Genomic DNA, 18,114 nt, shown 5'->3' with positions numbered 1-18,114 from the left:
GTAGCCATCCTTGTACATGTAAAATCAATTAAGGAAGACTTTTTTATATTTTCCAATGTAAATGAAAATAAATAAACCAACTTGCAAAAAATTGATCTTTGTTTCCTCTATTCTGTGTGCCCCTGACCCTCAAAGCAAGCCTCCTCTGAAACTATCAGAGCCCTCACAGGACCCCACTGCTAACCAGAGCTTACTGATGGTGGGAGGCAGCCATGGGGAGAAGATTTCCAGGGAAGTGGCTGAGTTTTGTGAGGGTGGCAAAGTGCTTCTGGGTGAAGCCCTGCCGTAATCCTCACAGAAGAGTACAATCTTACCTAGCACCAGGAGACCCCGCTGCAGTGGCCGCTCAGAACACCCACACAGGGCTTAAGGTTATCCTTAGTCACACACCAGACGTCTTGGGGAGGGATGTGATTTTGCACAGGAATGAGAGTGTGTTTTTCAGACGGCCTTCCAATGTGATTTGTGTGTCTTACAGGTGGTGAAGTTGTTGCTACGGTACGGAGGAAACCCTCAACAAAGCAACAGGAAAGGCGAGACACCGTTGAAAGTAGCCAACTCTCCAACCATGGTGAATCTCCTGCTGGGCAAAGGCACGTACACCTCCAGTGAGGAGAGTTCCACTGGTAAGTGAGCCAGGCTGCCAGACCCTGAGTACTTGAGACGGCATGTGCCCTGCCCCATTTGTATGTGATGTTCACCTGCAGACTGCCCTGCAGTGTCTCCAGAGGGCAGCTGCCACGATGCCAGCGACCTGTTTGAGACGCCAGTCCTGCCTCTCATAAACTTCCCTGGGTCCCATGGTTGGCCTCAGCGGTGACTCGGTTAAGCAAAGTGCCTGCCCTCATGGGTAGCCACACCTTGGGGGCCTCTTCTCACGGAGGCAGAACATCCCTGGACCGTACTAACAGAGTGGTTCTGATACTCCCTTCCTGTTCTTCGCAGAGAGCTCAGAAGAGGAGGATGCCCCGTCGTTTGCACCTTCTAGCTCGGTTGATGGCAATAACACGGACTCTGAGTTTGAGAAAGGCCTGAAGCTCAAGGCTAAGAATCCCGAGCCACAGAAAACTGTGACCCCTGTCAAGGACGAGTACGAGTTTGATGAGGATGATGAGCAGGACAGGGTTCCCCCAGTGGATGACAAGCACTTGCTCAAGAAGGACTACAGGAAGGAGGCTAAGTCGAACAGTTTCATTTCGATACCCAAAATGGAAGTGAAGAGTTACACAAAAAATAACACGCTCGCACCAAAGAAGGCAGCCCATCGCATCTTGTCAGACACGTCCGACGAGGAGGGCGTGAGCATTACTGTGGGGGCTGGAGAGAAGCTGAGGCTTTCGGCGCACACCATGCTGCCCAGCAGTAAGGCTCGAGAGTCTTCCAACTCCAGGCAGCAGAAAGAAAAAAGTAAAGTAAAAAAGAAGCGAAAGAAAGAGGCAAAAGGCAAAGAAGTCCGGTTTGGAAAGAGGACTGATAAGTTCTGTTCCTCGGGGTCTGAGAGCGAGTCCTCTGAGAGCGATGAGGACGATGGGGACTCTGTGGGGAGCTCAGGCTGCCTCCGGGGGTCCCCGCTAGTGCTGAAGGACCCCTCTCTGTTCAGCTCACTCTCCGCCTCATCCACCTCATCTCACGGCAGCACTGCAGCCCCGAAGCATAACCCAGGCCACACTGACCAGCACACCAAACACTGGCGCACAGACAATTGGAAAGCCATCTCTTCCCCAGCGTGGTCTGAGGTCAGTTCTTTGTCAGACTCCTCAGGAACGGGGCTAACAAGCGAGTCTGATTGCTCCTCGGAGGGCTCCAGTGTGGAGTCACTGAAACCCACACGGAGGAAGCAGGAGCACCGCAAGAGGAGCAGTCTGCAGAGCACACAGCCCGAGAAGAGGAGCACTTTCCACCCCAGCACCGATGGCGCGGTCCCCAAGCTGGACAAAGAAGGCAAGGTGGTCAAAAAACACAAGACAAAACACAGACACAAAAGCAAGGAGAAAGGGCAGTGCTCAGTCAGCCAGGAACTGAAACTGAAAAGCTTTACCTATGAATATGAGGACTCCAAGCAAAAGTCAGATAAGGCCATCCTTTTAGATAATGACATTTCTACTGAAAACAAGCTGAAAGTGTTAAAGCACGACCGAGAGCATTTTAAGAAAGAGGAGAAGCTTGGCAAGATGAAGTCAGAGGAGAAAGAGTGGCTCTTCAAGGATGAGAAGGCACTGAAGAGGGTCAAAGACACGAGCAGAGACATCAGCAGGCCCTTCCGGGAAGAGAAAGACCGCTCCAGTAAAGCAGACAGGGAGAAGTCCGCCAGGGAGGAAAGGCTGAGAAAGAAAAGGTCCAAAGACCGACCCTCCAAGTTAGAGAAGAAGAATGATATGAAAGAGGACAGGGTGTCCAAGGAGAAGGTATTCAAGGAGGAAAAAGAAAAGCTCAAAAAGGAAAAGGTGTACCGGGAAGAGCCCGCTTTTGATGAATATTGTAACAAAAGCCAATTTCTAGAGAGTGAAGACACCAAATTCAGTCTTTCTGATGATCAGCAAGAAAGGTGGTTTTCCGACCTATCTGACTCTTCCTTTGACTTTAAAGGGGAAGATAGCTGGGACTCTCCGGTGACAGACTACAGGGACATCAAGAGTGACTCTGTAGCCAAACTTATCCTGGACAGTAAGGAGAAGAAACGGGATAACAAAGCCCGGGAAAAGCGGGACTTCAGAGAGACTTTTTTCCGAAAGAAGGACAGGGAGTATTTGGACAAGAATTCTGAGAAGAGGAGAGAAACAGAAAAGCATAAAAGCATCTCCAGCTATCTCTCCGAGAAAGACAAGAAGAGAAGGGAGTCTGCTGAAGGCGGGCGCGACCGGAGGGACCCCCTGGAGCGCAGGGACGGGCGCGCCCGGCCTGAGGAGGGGCACAGGGAGGATCTGAAGGAGTGCGGTTGTGAGAGCTTCAAAGACAAGCCTGACTGCGACTTTGCCAAGAGCCTGGAGCCCTGGGAGCGTCCCCATGCGGTCCGGGAGAAGGAGAAGAGGGACGGCTCGGAGAAGGAGAGGAAGGAGAAGGCGAGAGCAGAAAAGTACAAAGACAAATGCAGTGAGAGAGACAGAAATGAGAAATCCATCCTTGAGAAATGTCAGAAGGACAAGGAGTTTGACCGGTGTTTTAAAGAGAAGAAAGATGGCAAGGAAAAGCATAAAGACCTGCACAGCAAAGATAAAGACAGAAAACTGTCCCTTGAGCAGACAAGAGAGAAGAAGGAGAAGACATTCTCTGGAATCATCTCAGAAGACTTCCCTGAAAAAAAAGACGACAAGAAGGGAAAGGAGAAGAGCTGGTATATTGCAGACATATTCACGGATGAAAGTGAGGACGACAAAGACGATTACCTGGCCGGCAGCTTCAAGGTGGGAGAGGCCAGTGACGTGCAGAGGATGGACAGCCTCCAGGAGAAGGACGAGGGGAGAGAGCCACATCCCTCGGACAGGCACCGGAAGTCCTCTTCCGACAGGCAGCATGCGGAGAAGCCACGAGACAAGGAGCCCAAGGAGAAGAAAAAGGACAGAGGAGCTGCTGAAGTGGGGAAGGACAAAAAGGACAAGACTTTTGAGAAGCACAAGGAGAAGAAAGACAAAGAGTGTATGGAAAAATATAAGGACAGGAAAGACAGATCTTCGGTTGACTCTGCTCAAGAAAAGAAAAACAAACAGAAGCTCCCTGAAAAGGTGGAGAAGAAGCACTCTGCTGAAGAGAAGGCCAAGAACAGGCACAAAGAGAAGCCAGAGAAGGAGCACTCCCGAGAAAGAAAGGCCTCAAGGAGCGCTGAGCTGGAGAAGAGCCTGCTGGAGAAGCTGGAGGAAGAGGCTCTGCATGATTACCGAGAAGACTCCAACGACAAAATCAGCGAGGTCTCGTCTGACAGCTTTGCAGACCGGGGCCAGGAGCCTGGCCTGAGCAGCCTCCTGGAGGTGTCCTTCTCAGAGCCCCCGCCCGAAGACAAGGCTAGGGATAACTCCTGTCTTGCAGAGAAGCTCAGGGAGAAAGAAAGGCACAGACACTCCTCCTCATCCTCCAAGAAAAGCCATGAGCGGGAGAAAGCCAAGAAGGAGAAGGCTGAGAAGAAGGAAAAGGGCGAAGACTACAAGGACAGTGGCGGCAGGAAAGACTCCAGCCAGTTCGAAAAGGACTTCTTGGAGTCAGACGCATACGGGATCACTTACTCCACAAAAGCTGATGCCGAGGAGGAGCTGGATAAAACAATTGAACTATTTTCTGCCGAAAAGAAAGAAAGAAATGATTCTGAAAGGGAAGCTTCCAAGAAAATAGAAAAGGAACTAAAGCCTTACGGATCGAGTACTCTCAGCATCCTGAAAGAGAGGAAGAAGAGAGAGAAACACAGGGAGAAGTGGAGGGAGGAGAGGGAGAAACACCGGGACAAGCACGTGGACGGCTTTCTGCGGCACCACAGGGAGGAGCCAAAGCTGGCAGCCAAGGACAAAGACAGCCCCCTGGGCTCCCTCAAGGAGAAGGGCAGGGATGAGGGCCTGAAGCTCAGCGAGACCAAGCTCAAGGAGAAGCTCAAGGAGAGCGCCGAGCGAGAGAAGGGCGACCCCGTGAAGATGAGCAACGGGAATGACAAGCTCCCGTCCTCCAGGGACACGGGCAAGAAGGAGCCCCGGCCCCGAGAGAAGCTCCTGGGCGACGGCGACCTGATGATGACCAGCTTTGAGAGGATGCTGTCCCAGAAGGACCTGGAGATCGAGGAGCGGCACAAGCGGCACAAGGAGCGCATGAGGCAGATGGAGAAGATGAGGCACAGGTCTGGAGACCCCAAGCTCAAGGAGAAGACGAAGCCCGTCGATGATGGGCGGAAGAAGAGCCTGGACATTCCTTCCAAGAAACCTCTGGGGCTGGACCCTCCCTTTAAGGACAAAAAGCCGAAGGAGTCAACTCCCATGTTACCCACCACTGAAGGCAAGCCACCCCCGGGACCAGGTGCGGAGCCCAAGGACTGGCTAGCGGGGCCATCCCTGAAGGAGGCCCTGCCGGCCTCACCCCGGCCTGAGCAGGGCCGGCCCACCGGGGTGCCCACGCCCACCTCAGTAGTGTCCTGCCCCAGCTACGAGGAGGTGATGCACACGCCCAGAACCCCCTCCTGCAGTGCAGACGACTACCCCGACCTGGTGTTCGACTGTGCCGACTCCCAGCATTCCATGCCTGTCTCCACCGCGTCTGCCAGCGCCTGCTCCCCACCGTTCTTTGACAGGTTCTCTGTGGCCTCCAGCGGGGTTTCAGAGAACCCGGGCCAGACACCCACAAGGCCAGTCTCCACAAACCTGTACCGCTCAATCTCTGTGGACATCAGGAGGACCCCTGAGGAGGAATTCAGCGTTGGGGACAAGCTGTGCAGGCAGCAGAGTGTCCCTGCCGCCTCCAGCTTCGACTCCCCAGTGCAGCACTTGCTAGAAGACAAAGCCGCTCTGCCAGCCGTTCCCGCGGAGAAGTTTGCCTGCCTGTCCCCGGGGTACTACTCACCAGACTACGGCGTCCCCTCGCCCAAGACAGACGCCCTGCACTGCCCGCCGGCTGCGGTGGACAGTGCCACACCACCCCCAGAGGGGGTCTTCTCCAGCCTACCAGCCAAATCCTCTCCATCCCCCAGGGCTGAGTTGTTGGCCCCTGCCGTCGAAGGAGCCCTGCCCCCCAACCTGGGCCTCCCTCTGGATGCTACGGAGGACCAGCAGGCCACCGCGGCCATCATCCCCCCAGAGCCCAACTACCTGGAGCCTCTGGACGAGGGCCCCTTGAGTGCCGTCATCACCGAGGAGCCTGCGGAGTGGACCCACCCTGCCACCGAGCAGGCCCTCTCTGCCACGCTGGTGGCCAGTGCCTCCGAAGACCCTGGCAGCTGGTCCGTGGGCCCCGACCTTCTGCTGAAGTCTCCACAGCAGTTCCCAGAGTCCCCAAAACATTTCTGCCCCACAGAGTCCCTCCATGCCACCACCCCAGGGCCCTTCAGTGCTGCAGAGTCCCCGTACCCCGTCTCTCCCGGCTCCTACCCCTTGCCTGCCCCTGAGCCGGGCCTGGAGGAAGTCAAAGATGATGGGGAGGGAGCAGTGCCTGCCGCCATGTCTGCCTCGGAAGGAGCTGCCTATGCTGCTCCTGCCAGGCTGGGCTCCTTCTTCAGCAACCGCAAGTCTCTGCCAGACGGGCCCCTTGACACGGCCCCGGAGCCCCCCGGTGTCCCTGCTGGGGCCCAGGTGGAGGCTCTGGGGCCCCTGGAGAGCACCTTCCTGGACAGTGGTCACAACCTGGCCACTCTGGGCCAGGTGGAGCCGGTGCCCTGGCCCGACGCTTTCGCCAGCCCCGAGGAGGAGCTGGACTTGGGGCCTTTCTCGCTGCCGGAGCTCCCTCTCCAAGCCAAAGACGCTTCAGACATGGAGGCGGAAGTTGCGGAGGGCAGTCCTGCTCCTCCAGACGAGGGCCCTCCGGGGGCTCCCGGGGTTCTCGGTGGTGGGGTCTCTGCATTAGCGGCCGAGGAGCAGGCAGCACCCCCTCCTGAGCAGGCATCCCCTCAGCCCCTGGCTGAGCCAGAGCCCGCAGAAGGCCCAAAGCCGGATGCTGCTCTGGAAGCCACCACGGAGACAGAAGTCCTGGTGGGTAAGAGGGCCCCGGAGGACTTGGAGTCCAGCTTGGGGCCTGTGTCTGGACCCCCTGAACAGTGTCCCCTAGCGGGTGGAGATGAAAGCAAGGTGGAAGACCCTTGCGCCACTCCCCACCGTACCCCTGAGGGCCCTGCCGCCGAGCAGGAGACACCAGCCCAGGACGGTGCTGGGGCGGCAGGTGCCACGCCCCCAGCGGACGGGGCCCTAGGCGGCGTCCCACCGGAAGCCGCAGACCCAGAGCCCAAGCCCTCGGCCGAAGCACCGAAGGCCCCCAAGGTGGAGGAAGTCCCGCAGCGCATGACCCGGAACCGGGCCCAGATGCTGGCCAGCCAGAGCAAGCAGAGCACGCCCCCGACAGAGAAGGAGCCCGCCCCGGCCCCGGCTTCCAGAGCCAAGGGCCGCACCTCTGAGGAGGAAGACGCCCACGCCCAGCACCCCCGCAAGCGCCGGTTCCAGCGCTCCAGCCAGCAGCTCCAGCAGCAGCTGAACACGTCCACCCAGCAGACTCGGGAGGTGATCCAGCAGACGCTGGCCGCCATCGTGGACGCCATCAAGCTGGACGCCATCGAGCCCTACCACAGTGACAGGTCCAACCCCTACTTTGAGTACCTTCAGATCAGAAAGAAGATTGAGGAGAAGCGGAAGATCCTCTGCTGCATCACCCCACAGGCGCCCCAGTGCTACGCTGAGTATGTCACCTACACGGGCTCCTACCTCCTGGACGGCAAGCCCCTCAGCAAGCTGCACATCCCCGTGGTGAGTCCCGGCATCTACCCTGGGCCAGGGGCAGGGCACGAGCCCGGCTCTCCTTGAGGCCAGGACTGGTACTCCTGGCTGTCACCAATCAGGGCCAGTCCTCCGTCTCCCTCAGCCAGCGCGTCTCTCCAGCAGGGCCCCGGGCCCACTGCGGCTCCTGGCCACAGGTGGGCCAGCATCCCACCCAGCCCATACAGGCAGCTTCCTCCTGTGCTGTGCTGCTGCTGCCACCCAACCTCACCCCCCCCCACCCCCGCCCAGTCTTCGTCAACACCAGAGGTAAAGGGGGCCCTTCCTGCCTCCCTGCCCTGACTTTAGTATACCGCCATCTCACCCCTCTATAGACAGACCAGGCATCCTGTCAGTCAAGCCACAGCCTGTTACCGTGGGCCCACTTGGGGGACCCCAACGCTGTGATCTGTGCATTGCACGAGACTCAAGGTCTTTTCCAAAGGGGAGGACCAGGCTACGTGCACGGGCTGGGCTGGCAGCAGGCCCACAGTCCTTGAGTGAGGTAAAGGTGGGGCTCTGACTGCAGGCCTGCCCGGAAGGGCTAGGCTTCAGAACGGTGTCCCCTGTGGAGAACCAAGCCACAGCCAGGCTGACATAGATGGAAGTACTCAGGAAAACCCAGCCTTGGCCAGCCTGTTGATTTTTATGGGTTGTTTGTTTTGCTTTGCTTTGTTTGCTTTTCTTTTTTGGTTTGTTGGTTGGGTACTGGAGCTTGAATTGCTTGGCTTCCTCGCTCAAGGCTGGCACTGTACCACTTGCTCCACACTTCCACTTTCAGCTTTTGGTGATTACGTAGAAATCAAAGCCTCATAGACTGTTCTTCCCAGGCTGGCTTCAAACCATGAGGCTCAGATCTCTGCCTTCTGAGTAGTTAGGGTTAGATGCACGAGCCTTTGGCACTCAGCTCTATTCTGTTTTGAACTTTATTTTCTTTTACATTTTTTGTGATCAAAATAGAATGAGATGGTTTCCGTAGAAAATCTGGACGAGGGCTGGGAAGGTGGCTCAGTGGTAGAGCGCTTGCCTTGCATGCATGAGGCCCTGGGTTCGATTCCTCAGCACCACATCAGCAAAAAGAAAAAAAGCCGGAAGTGGCGCTGTGGCTCAGATGGTAGAGCGCTAGCCTTGAGCTGAAGAGCTGAGGGACAGAGCCCAGACCCAGAGTTCAGGCTCCACGACCGGACCCAAAAAAAAAAGAAAGAAAGAAAGAAAATCTGGATGATAGAGGAAAGGAAAAAAGACCACGTAAACCTACTGCCCAGCTGACCTCTGTCAGTGTGTGTGTGCTTCCCCACACCCCTTGTCTAGGTGTCCCCCAGATCATGGATGAGGCGGGGAGGGTTGGTCAGGCTGATATGTCAAGTGTCCTGTAGGTCCAGCTCGCTATGATGCTGCTGAGTCCCTGCCAGGCCAGAGACCAGAGGCCCACACAGTCCTCCTGCAGCTGGAACTCTGGGTCTTGAGCTTGTCTCTCAATGGTGGAGCTGTAAGGCACTCACTCAGCTTCCCGCCTGGTACTACATTTTTTTTTTTTTTTTTGGGTCCAGTCGTGGGGCCTGAACTCTGGGCCTGGGCGCTGTCCCTCAGCTCTTCAGCTCAAGGCTAGCGCTCTACCACTTGAGCCACAGCACCACTTCTGGCTTTTTTCTTTTTGCTTATGTGGTGCTGAGGAATTGAACCCAGGGCCTCAGGCATGCAAGGCAAGCGCTCTACCCCTGAGCCACCTTCCCAGCCTGGTACTACATTTAGATGGCCCCAAGGATACTGCATCCTGTTGGAAATTCCATGTCCAGGATTCCCCACCAGGGGCAGAGTCTGTAGACTAAGACCTGAGTTTTCAGTTTTCAGCTAACTTTGGATTAATAACGAAGTTTAGAGTTCAAGTATACCATCACAGGAGCCGCATCGGCCTCCGTCACGGGCACGTCCGTGGCACATGTCCCATGACGGGTCTGAGGGTGTTGACAGGATTCCCCGTGTCAGGGTTGAGTGGTGGTGTGTCTGCCAGGGTCCAGGGTTCTTGGGGGGGGGTCAGACATTTGCCCCCTGCTGAGTGCCTGGTGCACCAGATTGGAGCTGCCAGCCAGGGCTCCCCACTAGGAATCTACTACCCTTAGTAGTGTGTTGTATCTTAGTAGATGAGATTGGCTCCTCCCCTCAGCGCCCCTCCCAGGAGGCCCTGGCCTGCGGGCCTGCTGCTTTCTCTCCAGTACCTCGGGTGACTGGAGTGCTGCTGTCCTTCAGCCCGTGTTGTTAGCATGGCCGGTGGTGGTGTGTTCTTCCCGGCGTTCCAGCCTTCCTCTGAGTGCTGCCCTTCTATGCCACCGCGTGCCCCTTCTCTCAAGCAGCACGCCCCGGCCCCGGCCCCCCGTTACGTTACACAGCGTGCCTACCTCAGTCCCATGCACTGTGCCATGCTTGTGCCTGCTCTGGAACCTGACCCAGGTTCTACCCAGCAGCATGCCTCCCCCCACCCCCCGCTTGTTTCTTGTCTTCAGGCGGAGAAGACTTGTCCTTACCTGGTATGATCCTTTTATGTACTTGCTCCCCACTCCCCCCCCCCGCCTGCAGAGAGCTTCCAGTGCTCCTGCCCCCTGTCCATATTGGTGGAGGTCTGTGGCCCTTGTGTGGCACAGGCTTGCGTCACGCCCGTCTCTCCTTCCCTGCATCAGTGCCCACCGTCCTGGTGGCCCTGTGCCCTTTTCTCCCTCGTTGTTTAAACGCAGCTCTCCAATCTTGCTTCCCAAGTGGATGCTGGGCAAGACCTGTCCAGGTTTTAAGTCTGCTCTAGGTGTGGCCCTGCTGATTCCCCCTCCCCTCTCACCTGCAGATTGCACCCCCTCCCTCCCTGGCAGAGCCCCTGAAGGAGCTGTTCAAGCAGCAAGAGGCCGTGCGGGGGAAGCTGCGCCTGCAGCACAGCATTGAGCGGGTGAGTGGAGCCTGGGCCGGGCGGGGCTGGGCCGGCAGGCTGGCGTGCCCCAGTGCTGCGCTCACTCTTCATGTCCTCCCCCAGGAGAAGCTGATTGTGTCTTGTGAGCAGGAGATCCTACGGGTTCACTGCCGGGCAGCCAGAACCATCGCCAACCAGGCCGTGCCCTTCAGCGCATGCACGATGCTGCTGGACTCGGAAGTGTACAACATGCCTCTGGAAAGCCAGGTGAGGCCTCCCCAGGGGAGACATAAGCTTTCTCCCGTCCCCAGGAGTCTCCTGCGGCCTGCCAGGCAGGGAGCGGCTGCACGCCACAGTGGACCAGAGCCAGCTTCCCTGAAAACCACCCTCCTCCCCCCCCCCACTGTGGGCCCCACGTGCCTCGGGGACATGCCCTGGACAAGCGCAGGCAGAGGTGCGCGGGCCGCCCTTCGTGGGCCTCTCGTGAACTCTGCGGCATCCTCAGAGGCCCTTGTGCACACAGGGCAAGAGGCCCCTTCCTCCGTGATGGTGGCGTGTACCTGGACAGCCCGGTCTGCAGCCGAGGGCAGCCAGAGCCCCTGTGCCCACAGGTCCATCCTCATGACCCTCCAGAGAATGCTTACTGTTTGGGCCGTAGGGCACCAGCCTTAAGGCTCGGATCCGGCAGGGGCTCTCCTGCAGCTTTCCATCCTCTCTGAGCCTGAGCGTCCCACAGGCATCATCCTGAGCCCGTCTTACCCCCTGTGCTCCCTGCCCTCTGTGGCTGCTCCCACCTCTGTGTGCCCTGCCAGGCCCCACCTCCCCGATCAACATACACTTGCCAAGAACTGGTTCCTCTCTAGCCATTCAAACCTCGGTGACGCGTTCTCAAGACACATGCCTTGGAGACCCAGGACTCGCCATGTAGCAACATACCGTGTTCCTTGGGCTTAAGTAAAAACGTTCATCACACTTTGAAGGGCTGCCACTCTGGAGACATGTGCACTTTCTCCATTTCTCGGGCATAATAGGATTTCTGTAAAGCAAGTCCCTAAGCAGAAAGATTAGTTGGGGATGAGATATGGGAAATTGGATGTTTGGAAGTTATACTTTGTATCAAAAAGAGAAAAAGGATTTAAGCCATTTCCTGAGTTACTTTTTAGATTCAAAACCAGAGGGTCTCCAGCGAAAGCCTCTTCCCATGTGCATGTTTCTTGCTGTCTGGGCACTCTGGTTTTAGGAAGTCATAGTGCCGGCCCTGGGGCTTGAACTCGGGACCTATACACTGTTCATGGACAAGCTCAAGAACTACACTCTTTTTTTTTTTTTTTTTTTGTCGGGTCATGGGGCCTGAACTCTGGGCCTGGGCGCTGTCCCTCAGCTCTTCAGCTCAAGGCTAACGCTCTACCACTTGAGCCACAGCACCACTTCCAGCTTTTTTTCTTTTTGCTTATGTGGCGCTGGGGAATCGAACCCAGGGCCTCAGGCATACAAGGCAAGAGCTCTACCACTGAGCCACCTTCCCAGCCCAAGGACTACACGCTTTCCACTTGAGCTGCAGCTCCACTCACGTGTGTGTGTGTGTGTGTGTGTGTGTGTGTGTGTGTGTGTGTGTGTGTGTGTGTGTGTGTGTGTGTGTGTGTGTGTGTTCATTAGAGATAAGAGTCTTACTTTCCAGCTTTGAACTGCATCCTCAGATCTCAGCCTCTTAAGGAGCTATTAATACATCCCATTCTGGGACACCCAGGGTGAGCCCACTGCTCATAGTGGAGCAGACCTGCCGCACCATGGCCTCTAGTCCACCTTCCTTCCTGTGGGCTTCTCTGGCCTGGCTCTGTTTGCAAATCCATCTATCATGGTGGAACAAGGTTGCATGTGATAACAATGTAGTGAGGGCTGACGGACATTAAGTCGGTCTATGCGGAGTAGAGGTTAGTGAGGAGGCTGATCCCACCTCCTTAGATATCCTGAGGAACAGAAGGGAGGAGCTCGACATGATGCCTTTTTTTTTTTGTCCTGAGGCTTGAACTCAGGGCCTTGGGGTTGTCCCTGAGCCCTTCCCTCAAGGCTAAGCACTCTACCACTTTTAGCAGCGGCACCACTTCAATTTTCTGATTGTTAACTGGAGATAAGAGTCTCATAGGACTTTCCTGCCCCATGTGGCTTCAAACCATGATCCTCAGATCTCAGCCCCATGAGTGGCTAGGATGACAGGCGTGAGCCACCAGTTCCAAGCTATGACTCCATTTGTATAAACTCAAGTCCTTGAAGTGGAGGTAGCTGTCTAAATGATTTTGCTCCTTCCATGTACAGGGGCTGGGCATCCCCAGGCAGGGCATTGCCAGAGCTTCTGTAGTGCTGCCTTGAAGGTACTTGCTCCCAGCGCATGGTAGACGGCCTTGAAGGGAGGTAGGAAGGAAGGTGCTTGTGCTTGTGTGCCTCTGTGTTGAAGTTGCCCTCTGCTTTCTGTTGGAGAATGGACAAGCAGTATGCGGCCTGCCTTCTCGTACCCCATTAATGTCCACATTTGCTTTCTCTAGGGCGATGAGAATAAGTCCGTACGCGATCGCTTCAATGCTCGTCAGTTCATCTCCTGGCTGCAGGACGTGGATGACAAGTATGACCGCATGAAGGTAAGGAGTAAGGAGCCACCTTGCCTCCCTGGCCTCGGAGGGGACAGTGCTCTCAACCTGGCTGACCTTGAACACGTTGCGGTCCCAGCACGTTCCTGCCACTGCTCTTCTGGAGGTGCTGGCCAGAACAGTGGCTACCTTTTTTAGATGATAGGGTAGATGAGAAAGTAAGAAGCAGATGCCCGCCTGCTGAACAAGGGTGGTAACTTAGCCAGTTGCAAAATCTCCGCACAGCTGCCTCACGCCGCATCCCCAACCTGAGCACTGTGTATCTTGGCCAACACACCACAGCAGCTGTTGGGGGGGTGGTGAGGACGCAAGGACTAGGGGAAGGAGGATCACAAGCCCATGTGGCCCTTGAACCACAGATGTCCACATGGCCGTTCGTGGGGTGAGATTCAGTCTATGCCTACACCTCCCTTCTCCTGTCAGAGCCACCTCCAGGTCAAGTGAGGCCCAGGGAACTGTGCAGAGAAACTAGCACACTGATACAAATGTACAATAAAGCAATAAAAATGCCAATGTGAAACTCCTACAAACTGACAAGAGAAGTATATAAGAAGTCCAGGAAAAAGGAGGTAAAATGGCCAGACCTTAGCGAGGGTTTGTTCAACGTAATCATTACTTTCACAACCAAAAGGTACATGGGTCCCATGTAGGAGATCGTGGGGCTGCAAGTGTAGCTCAAGTAGTTGAATGCCTAGCAAGCTCGGATCCCTGAACTGAAGCCACGGCGCCTGCCACAGTGCTGGGCTGGAGGGGAATGCTCACAGAAGGCACTGTGTGGGGCTGGGGCTGACACTGGCCAGCTCCCCCGGTCGGCAGAAGTGTCAGCTGGTAGATTTACACTCAGTCAGTTGACAGCCTCTGTTTAGTCATTTAAAACTTAATGAAGGTCATGGACCAAAGCATAGAACCCGCCACTGCAGCCTGTCAAGCTTGAGCTTAGCACTGAGCACTTGGGTTTCCCTAGGTCCTCACTGCAGGCCCGGCCCGGCCCGACATGATGCACTTTCAGTGTCATGGTTTCTGTGTGAACGCAAAGAACACAGTACCACATAAGAGCCATAAAACAAAGACAGTGAAATCATGCCATTGTCAGATGCACCCACAGTTGCTGGCAGTACTCCTGGGGTTGGGGTTGGTGTGGCCTGAACAGAGCGTGAAAGGGGTTGGACCTCTCCATGACCCTGTTGCCGTCACTGTTGCCCAGTCACTGATCAGACGGTGAGGTAAAGGTGTGGAACGGGTGCGTGCCATGTCCTGGGGCAGGCCCCACCCGTTCACACCCTCCAGGGCAGTGCCACACCTGGCCTCAGCACAGCCTGGGCTCTGACCAGGGTGAGTAGTGGCAGCACATCGGGTGCAGCTCCTTGCGGACCAGGATGGGGCGCAGAGTGCTGGGTCCTGGGCTGGGTGGTGCGCCTTGGGGCCCTCGTTTACCCTTCTCTGTGTATGTCCTACAGACATGCCTCCTGATGCGGCAACAGCATGAGGCGGCAGCCCTCAACGCTGTGCAAAGGATGGAGTGGCAGCTGAAGGCCCAGGAGCTGGACCCTGCTGGACACAAGTCCCTGTGCGTGAATGAGGTGCCCTCCTTCTACGTGCCCATGGTGGACGTTAACGACGACTTCGTCCTGCTGCCGGCGTGATACCTCCCAAAGGCTGCAGTCCAGAGACAAGGGCCACACAGTCGCCCCGTGCTGCCGTGGAGTCCCGGCGGTGGTGGTGGCGGCGGCGGCGGCGGTGGCGGTAGAGGCAGAGAGGAGGAGGGAGCACCACATCCTCCAGGAGGGAGGAGTCCAGAGACCGTCCTGTCCGCATGCCCCCCTTCCAGACTGGCCTCGGTGCCGGGGGTGCAGAATGTGTGTCTCTACCAGCTGCCACGGGAGCACAAGGCCAGCTCTCCACAGAGCTGCGCTGCGGGAGGAGGAGGAGGCCTGGGCACCGGCGGCTCTCCACGCACCGCGCCCTCTGCCTCTTCTAGCCAACTGCAGGGCACCTGAGGAGTTGTGTCACAGTGTGTTTTTAAATTCCTCGTTCCATTCTGATCAACTACAGGAAATGAACTAAACTGAGGTGTCCACCTCACACAGTGACCTCCAGGTCGGAGGGGCAGGAGAATGCCATCCCATGGAGGTCCTCGGGGCAGGCTGGGACACTGGGGTGCTGGTGCCTGCCAGGGCCGGCTGCCACCTGCCCAGCCGAAGAGGGACACAGCCTAGACTCTCCAATAGTGTTTTTAATGGAGTCAAATCCACGTGGTTTGTATATTTTTTCCTTTAATCTTGGGCATTTTGTTTCTCTTTCTGAGAACGTAACTTGAAACACTACAGAGCCAATAGTCCTATAAAGAGTGTATCTGCAAACGCTGTACAGTTTTATATACATTCACAATGTACTTTTGCTGCCTTCTAGATAATTTATTTTGCAACACATTACTGCACAGTTGTAAATAACTTATGTACTGTAACATCACTTTCAGTTATGTGTAAAGAAATAAATAAATTAATTAAAATGTTCTTTGTACATGCACTGTCCCTCCCAGAAGGATTCAATGTGTAGTTGACAAGTTCTGTCTAAAAACTCAACTGTATTAAGCTTTCCTTCTCCAATAGTTCAATTTTAATCTTTTATTTATTTATTTATTTTTTGGTTGGTTGGTTGTGGGGCCTGAACTCTGGGCCTGGGCACTGTCCCTCAGCTCTTCGGCTCAAGGCGAGCGCTCTGCCACCTGAGCCATAGCGCCTCTTCCTGTTTCAATTTTAATCTTGAAATGAGCATCTTCCTCCCTAGACTCAAGGTTGCCACCCCCTCCTAAGAGAGAACCTCTTACTAACACACACGCACACACACACACACACAGAAGGAGGAAGCCGGCTGCGGTCAGGCTGCCAGGCCTGTACACACGCACACACACACAGGAGGAGGAGGAAGCCGGCCTCGGTCAGGCTGCCAGGCCTCTTACCACACACGCACACAGGAGGAGGAAGCTGGCCGCCGTCAGGCTGCCAGGCCTGTACACACACGCGCGCACACACACACACACAGGAGGAGGAGGAAGCCGGCCGCGGTCAGGCTGCCAGGCCCCGCCCTACCCCCCCCCCCGCAGGGGGAGCAGGGCCCGCCTTGCCACCTGTCCCTCCGCCGGCGGCGGCCCAGAGAGCAGGGAGGAGAGCAGAGAGCTGCCCTCCTGTCGATCAGCGCCGGCCCGACCGTCCTGGAGGTTAGGGTGTCAGGAACAGGCCAAGGATCCGATCGTTCCCAGGATTTCTGGCAGCTCTGAGCTAGGGGATCCCCAAGGAGGGAGGCCCGGCTTCCGCTGGGAGCTTGGCGCTGCGCCCGCGTTCGCCCTGCTGCCGGCCCTGGTCCCTGGGACACGCCGCATGCGTTTTCAGAGCTTGCCCGCCCCAACCTGGGTCAGGCCTCCCTGCTATGTGCGGGTGGCGCCCGCTTCACGGGCCGACCCTGCACTAGGCCCCGCCCATTCAGGCCCCGCCTATGGTGGGCTGGGCCGCCCTTCACTAGGCCACACCCATTCAAGCTCCGCCTATGGTGGGCTGGGCCGCCCTTCGCTAGGCCACACCCATTCAAGCTCCGCCTATGGTGGGCTGGGCCGCCCCTTCAGCAGGCTCCACCTACGGGCTGGGCGGCCCCGGCACTAGGCCCCGCCCGTTCATGCTCCGCCTATGGTGGGCCAGGCTGACCAGGCCCCGCCCATTCACCAGGCTCTTCCTATGGCTCCACCCATCCACCAGGCCCCGCCCCTCCCCACAGCTGCCCAGCGCGGCTCTGGCGCTGAGCTCCACCCGCTCATTGCTGGGCTGCACCCACGCCGCTCCAGACCCACTGGTCTCCTGCTGGGGCTCACAGCCCCTCGCTGGCCGCGGGGGTCTTGCTGCTTCGGTGGGTCGTCCCAGGATGTCCGTCCTGCGCCCGCCTTGCGGCCCGCGGGAGTTCGTGGAGGGCCCAGGGGCGCGGCAGGGCCTGCGAGGAGAACGCTCGGATCCCTGCGGGATCCCACAGGCCGCCCCTCCGTCCCGCCCGGCCTCCCTGCCCGCTTGTCCCTAGGCTGGGGCCTGGACGGGGTGGGTGCGGTTGCCGCCTCTGCGGGAGGCGTCTGGGCCTGGGCGCCCGCAGGGCCTCTTCCCTCTGCCCTCCGTGTGGCTCCTGATCATCCAAGGCTTTTCGAGCCGGAATGCATGGCCCAGCAGCACCAGGCTGGCTGAGAGGATGAGGGAGGGGGGAAGGGTGCCCTTCAGGGACTCCGACTGCCAGAAGAGCTAAGCCCGCGCCAGGCTGCTCCCGAGCCCGCCTCCCTCGGGGCTCTCAGTGGCGGCCAGCTGAGTGGTCATGCTCACGGACGCACCCTCCCCGGCCCTGCACAAGGTGGACGCCACCAGCTAGAGCTACCGGGGGTGGGGTGGACAGTGGCCAGGGAGGGTGTCAGGGTCCTAGAGAAAAGCAGCATGGGGGTGGGGGATGTGCCAGACGGGCCTGCACACGTGCGGTGGGGACCCTAAGTAAATGCAATCAGGGCATGTCTCAGCTCTGTGCAACACCAAAGTTGCTGTGTGTCCCCACCCAAGCACCCCTCCCTCTGGTGGCTCGGTCCCCCGGAGACTCCCTGCATTTCTGTGTCCCGGACAAGGGGAGGCCCCAGCTCCCGGCAGCCATTTCCCCTTCAGCGAACCTTAGGAAGCCAGCTGAAGGGCCATCAGCCCCTTCTGAGCCGGCGCGGCCGGGTGCTCCCAGCACAGGCTGTGTGGTCTGCCAGGCATGGCACACTCAGCCGCCAGAGCTCCTGGGCGAGCCGCCCCGGCTCTCCTGACCCCCATCCTCAGGTTGGGCTGCTACACTGGTGCCAGTCACAGCCTCTTGGCCATCACAAGCCTGACTGCTGGCTTCCTGACACAAAAGCACCTGCACTCTCTAGAAGGCCCCTTGGGAAGGGGAAGGCTGCCATCTGGAATGGAACAGGTAGTGGTCAGGGTTCAGTCGGCCTAGAGGCCAGGCCTCAGCCAGCTGTCTGCCACAGGCCCAGAACTGTGCAACCCGCACATTGTCTGCTTCTATGGCCGGCACCCCACAGCTGCCCGGGGTGACCAGACCCTACTTTTTTTTTTTTTGGGTCCAGTCATAGGGCCTGAACTCTGCTCCTGGG

The 18,114-nt window shown here is 57.4% G+C and overlaps 1 protein-coding gene across 3 annotated transcripts in view; it reads left to right on the top strand.

Moving 5' to 3' along the window:
• Ankrd11 (ankyrin repeat domain 11) overlaps window positions 1-15,485 on the top strand; it is an 85,031-nt gene extending 69,546 nt beyond the window's left edge. For all 3 annotated transcript variants that reach the window (XM_013035668.1, XM_013035669.1, XM_013035670.1), the window contains 6 exons: window positions 479-626; window positions 946-7,415; window positions 10,258-10,356; window positions 10,441-10,584; window positions 12,858-12,950; window positions 14,417-15,485. In XM_013035668.1, the coding sequence (XP_012891122.1) occupies window positions 479-626; window positions 946-7,415; window positions 10,258-10,356; window positions 10,441-10,584; window positions 12,858-12,950; window positions 14,417-14,602 (7,140 nt within the window). In that variant the 3' untranslated portion in view covers window positions 14,603-15,485. The remainder of the gene's footprint in view (window positions 1-478; window positions 627-945; window positions 7,416-10,257; window positions 10,357-10,440; window positions 10,585-12,857; window positions 12,951-14,416) is intronic.
• Window positions 15,486-18,114: the final 2,629 nt, after the last annotated feature.

Source organism: Dipodomys ordii, unplaced genomic scaffold, assembly GCF_000151885.1.
Source record: "Dipodomys ordii isolate 6190 unplaced genomic scaffold, Dord_2.0 Scaffold217, whole genome shotgun sequence".
Lineage (NCBI taxonomy): Eukaryota > Metazoa > Chordata > Mammalia > Rodentia > Heteromyidae > Dipodomys > Dipodomys ordii.
The sequence above is the reverse complement of the archived record's forward strand: the minus strand, read 5'-3'. Positions and strand labels throughout refer to the sequence as shown.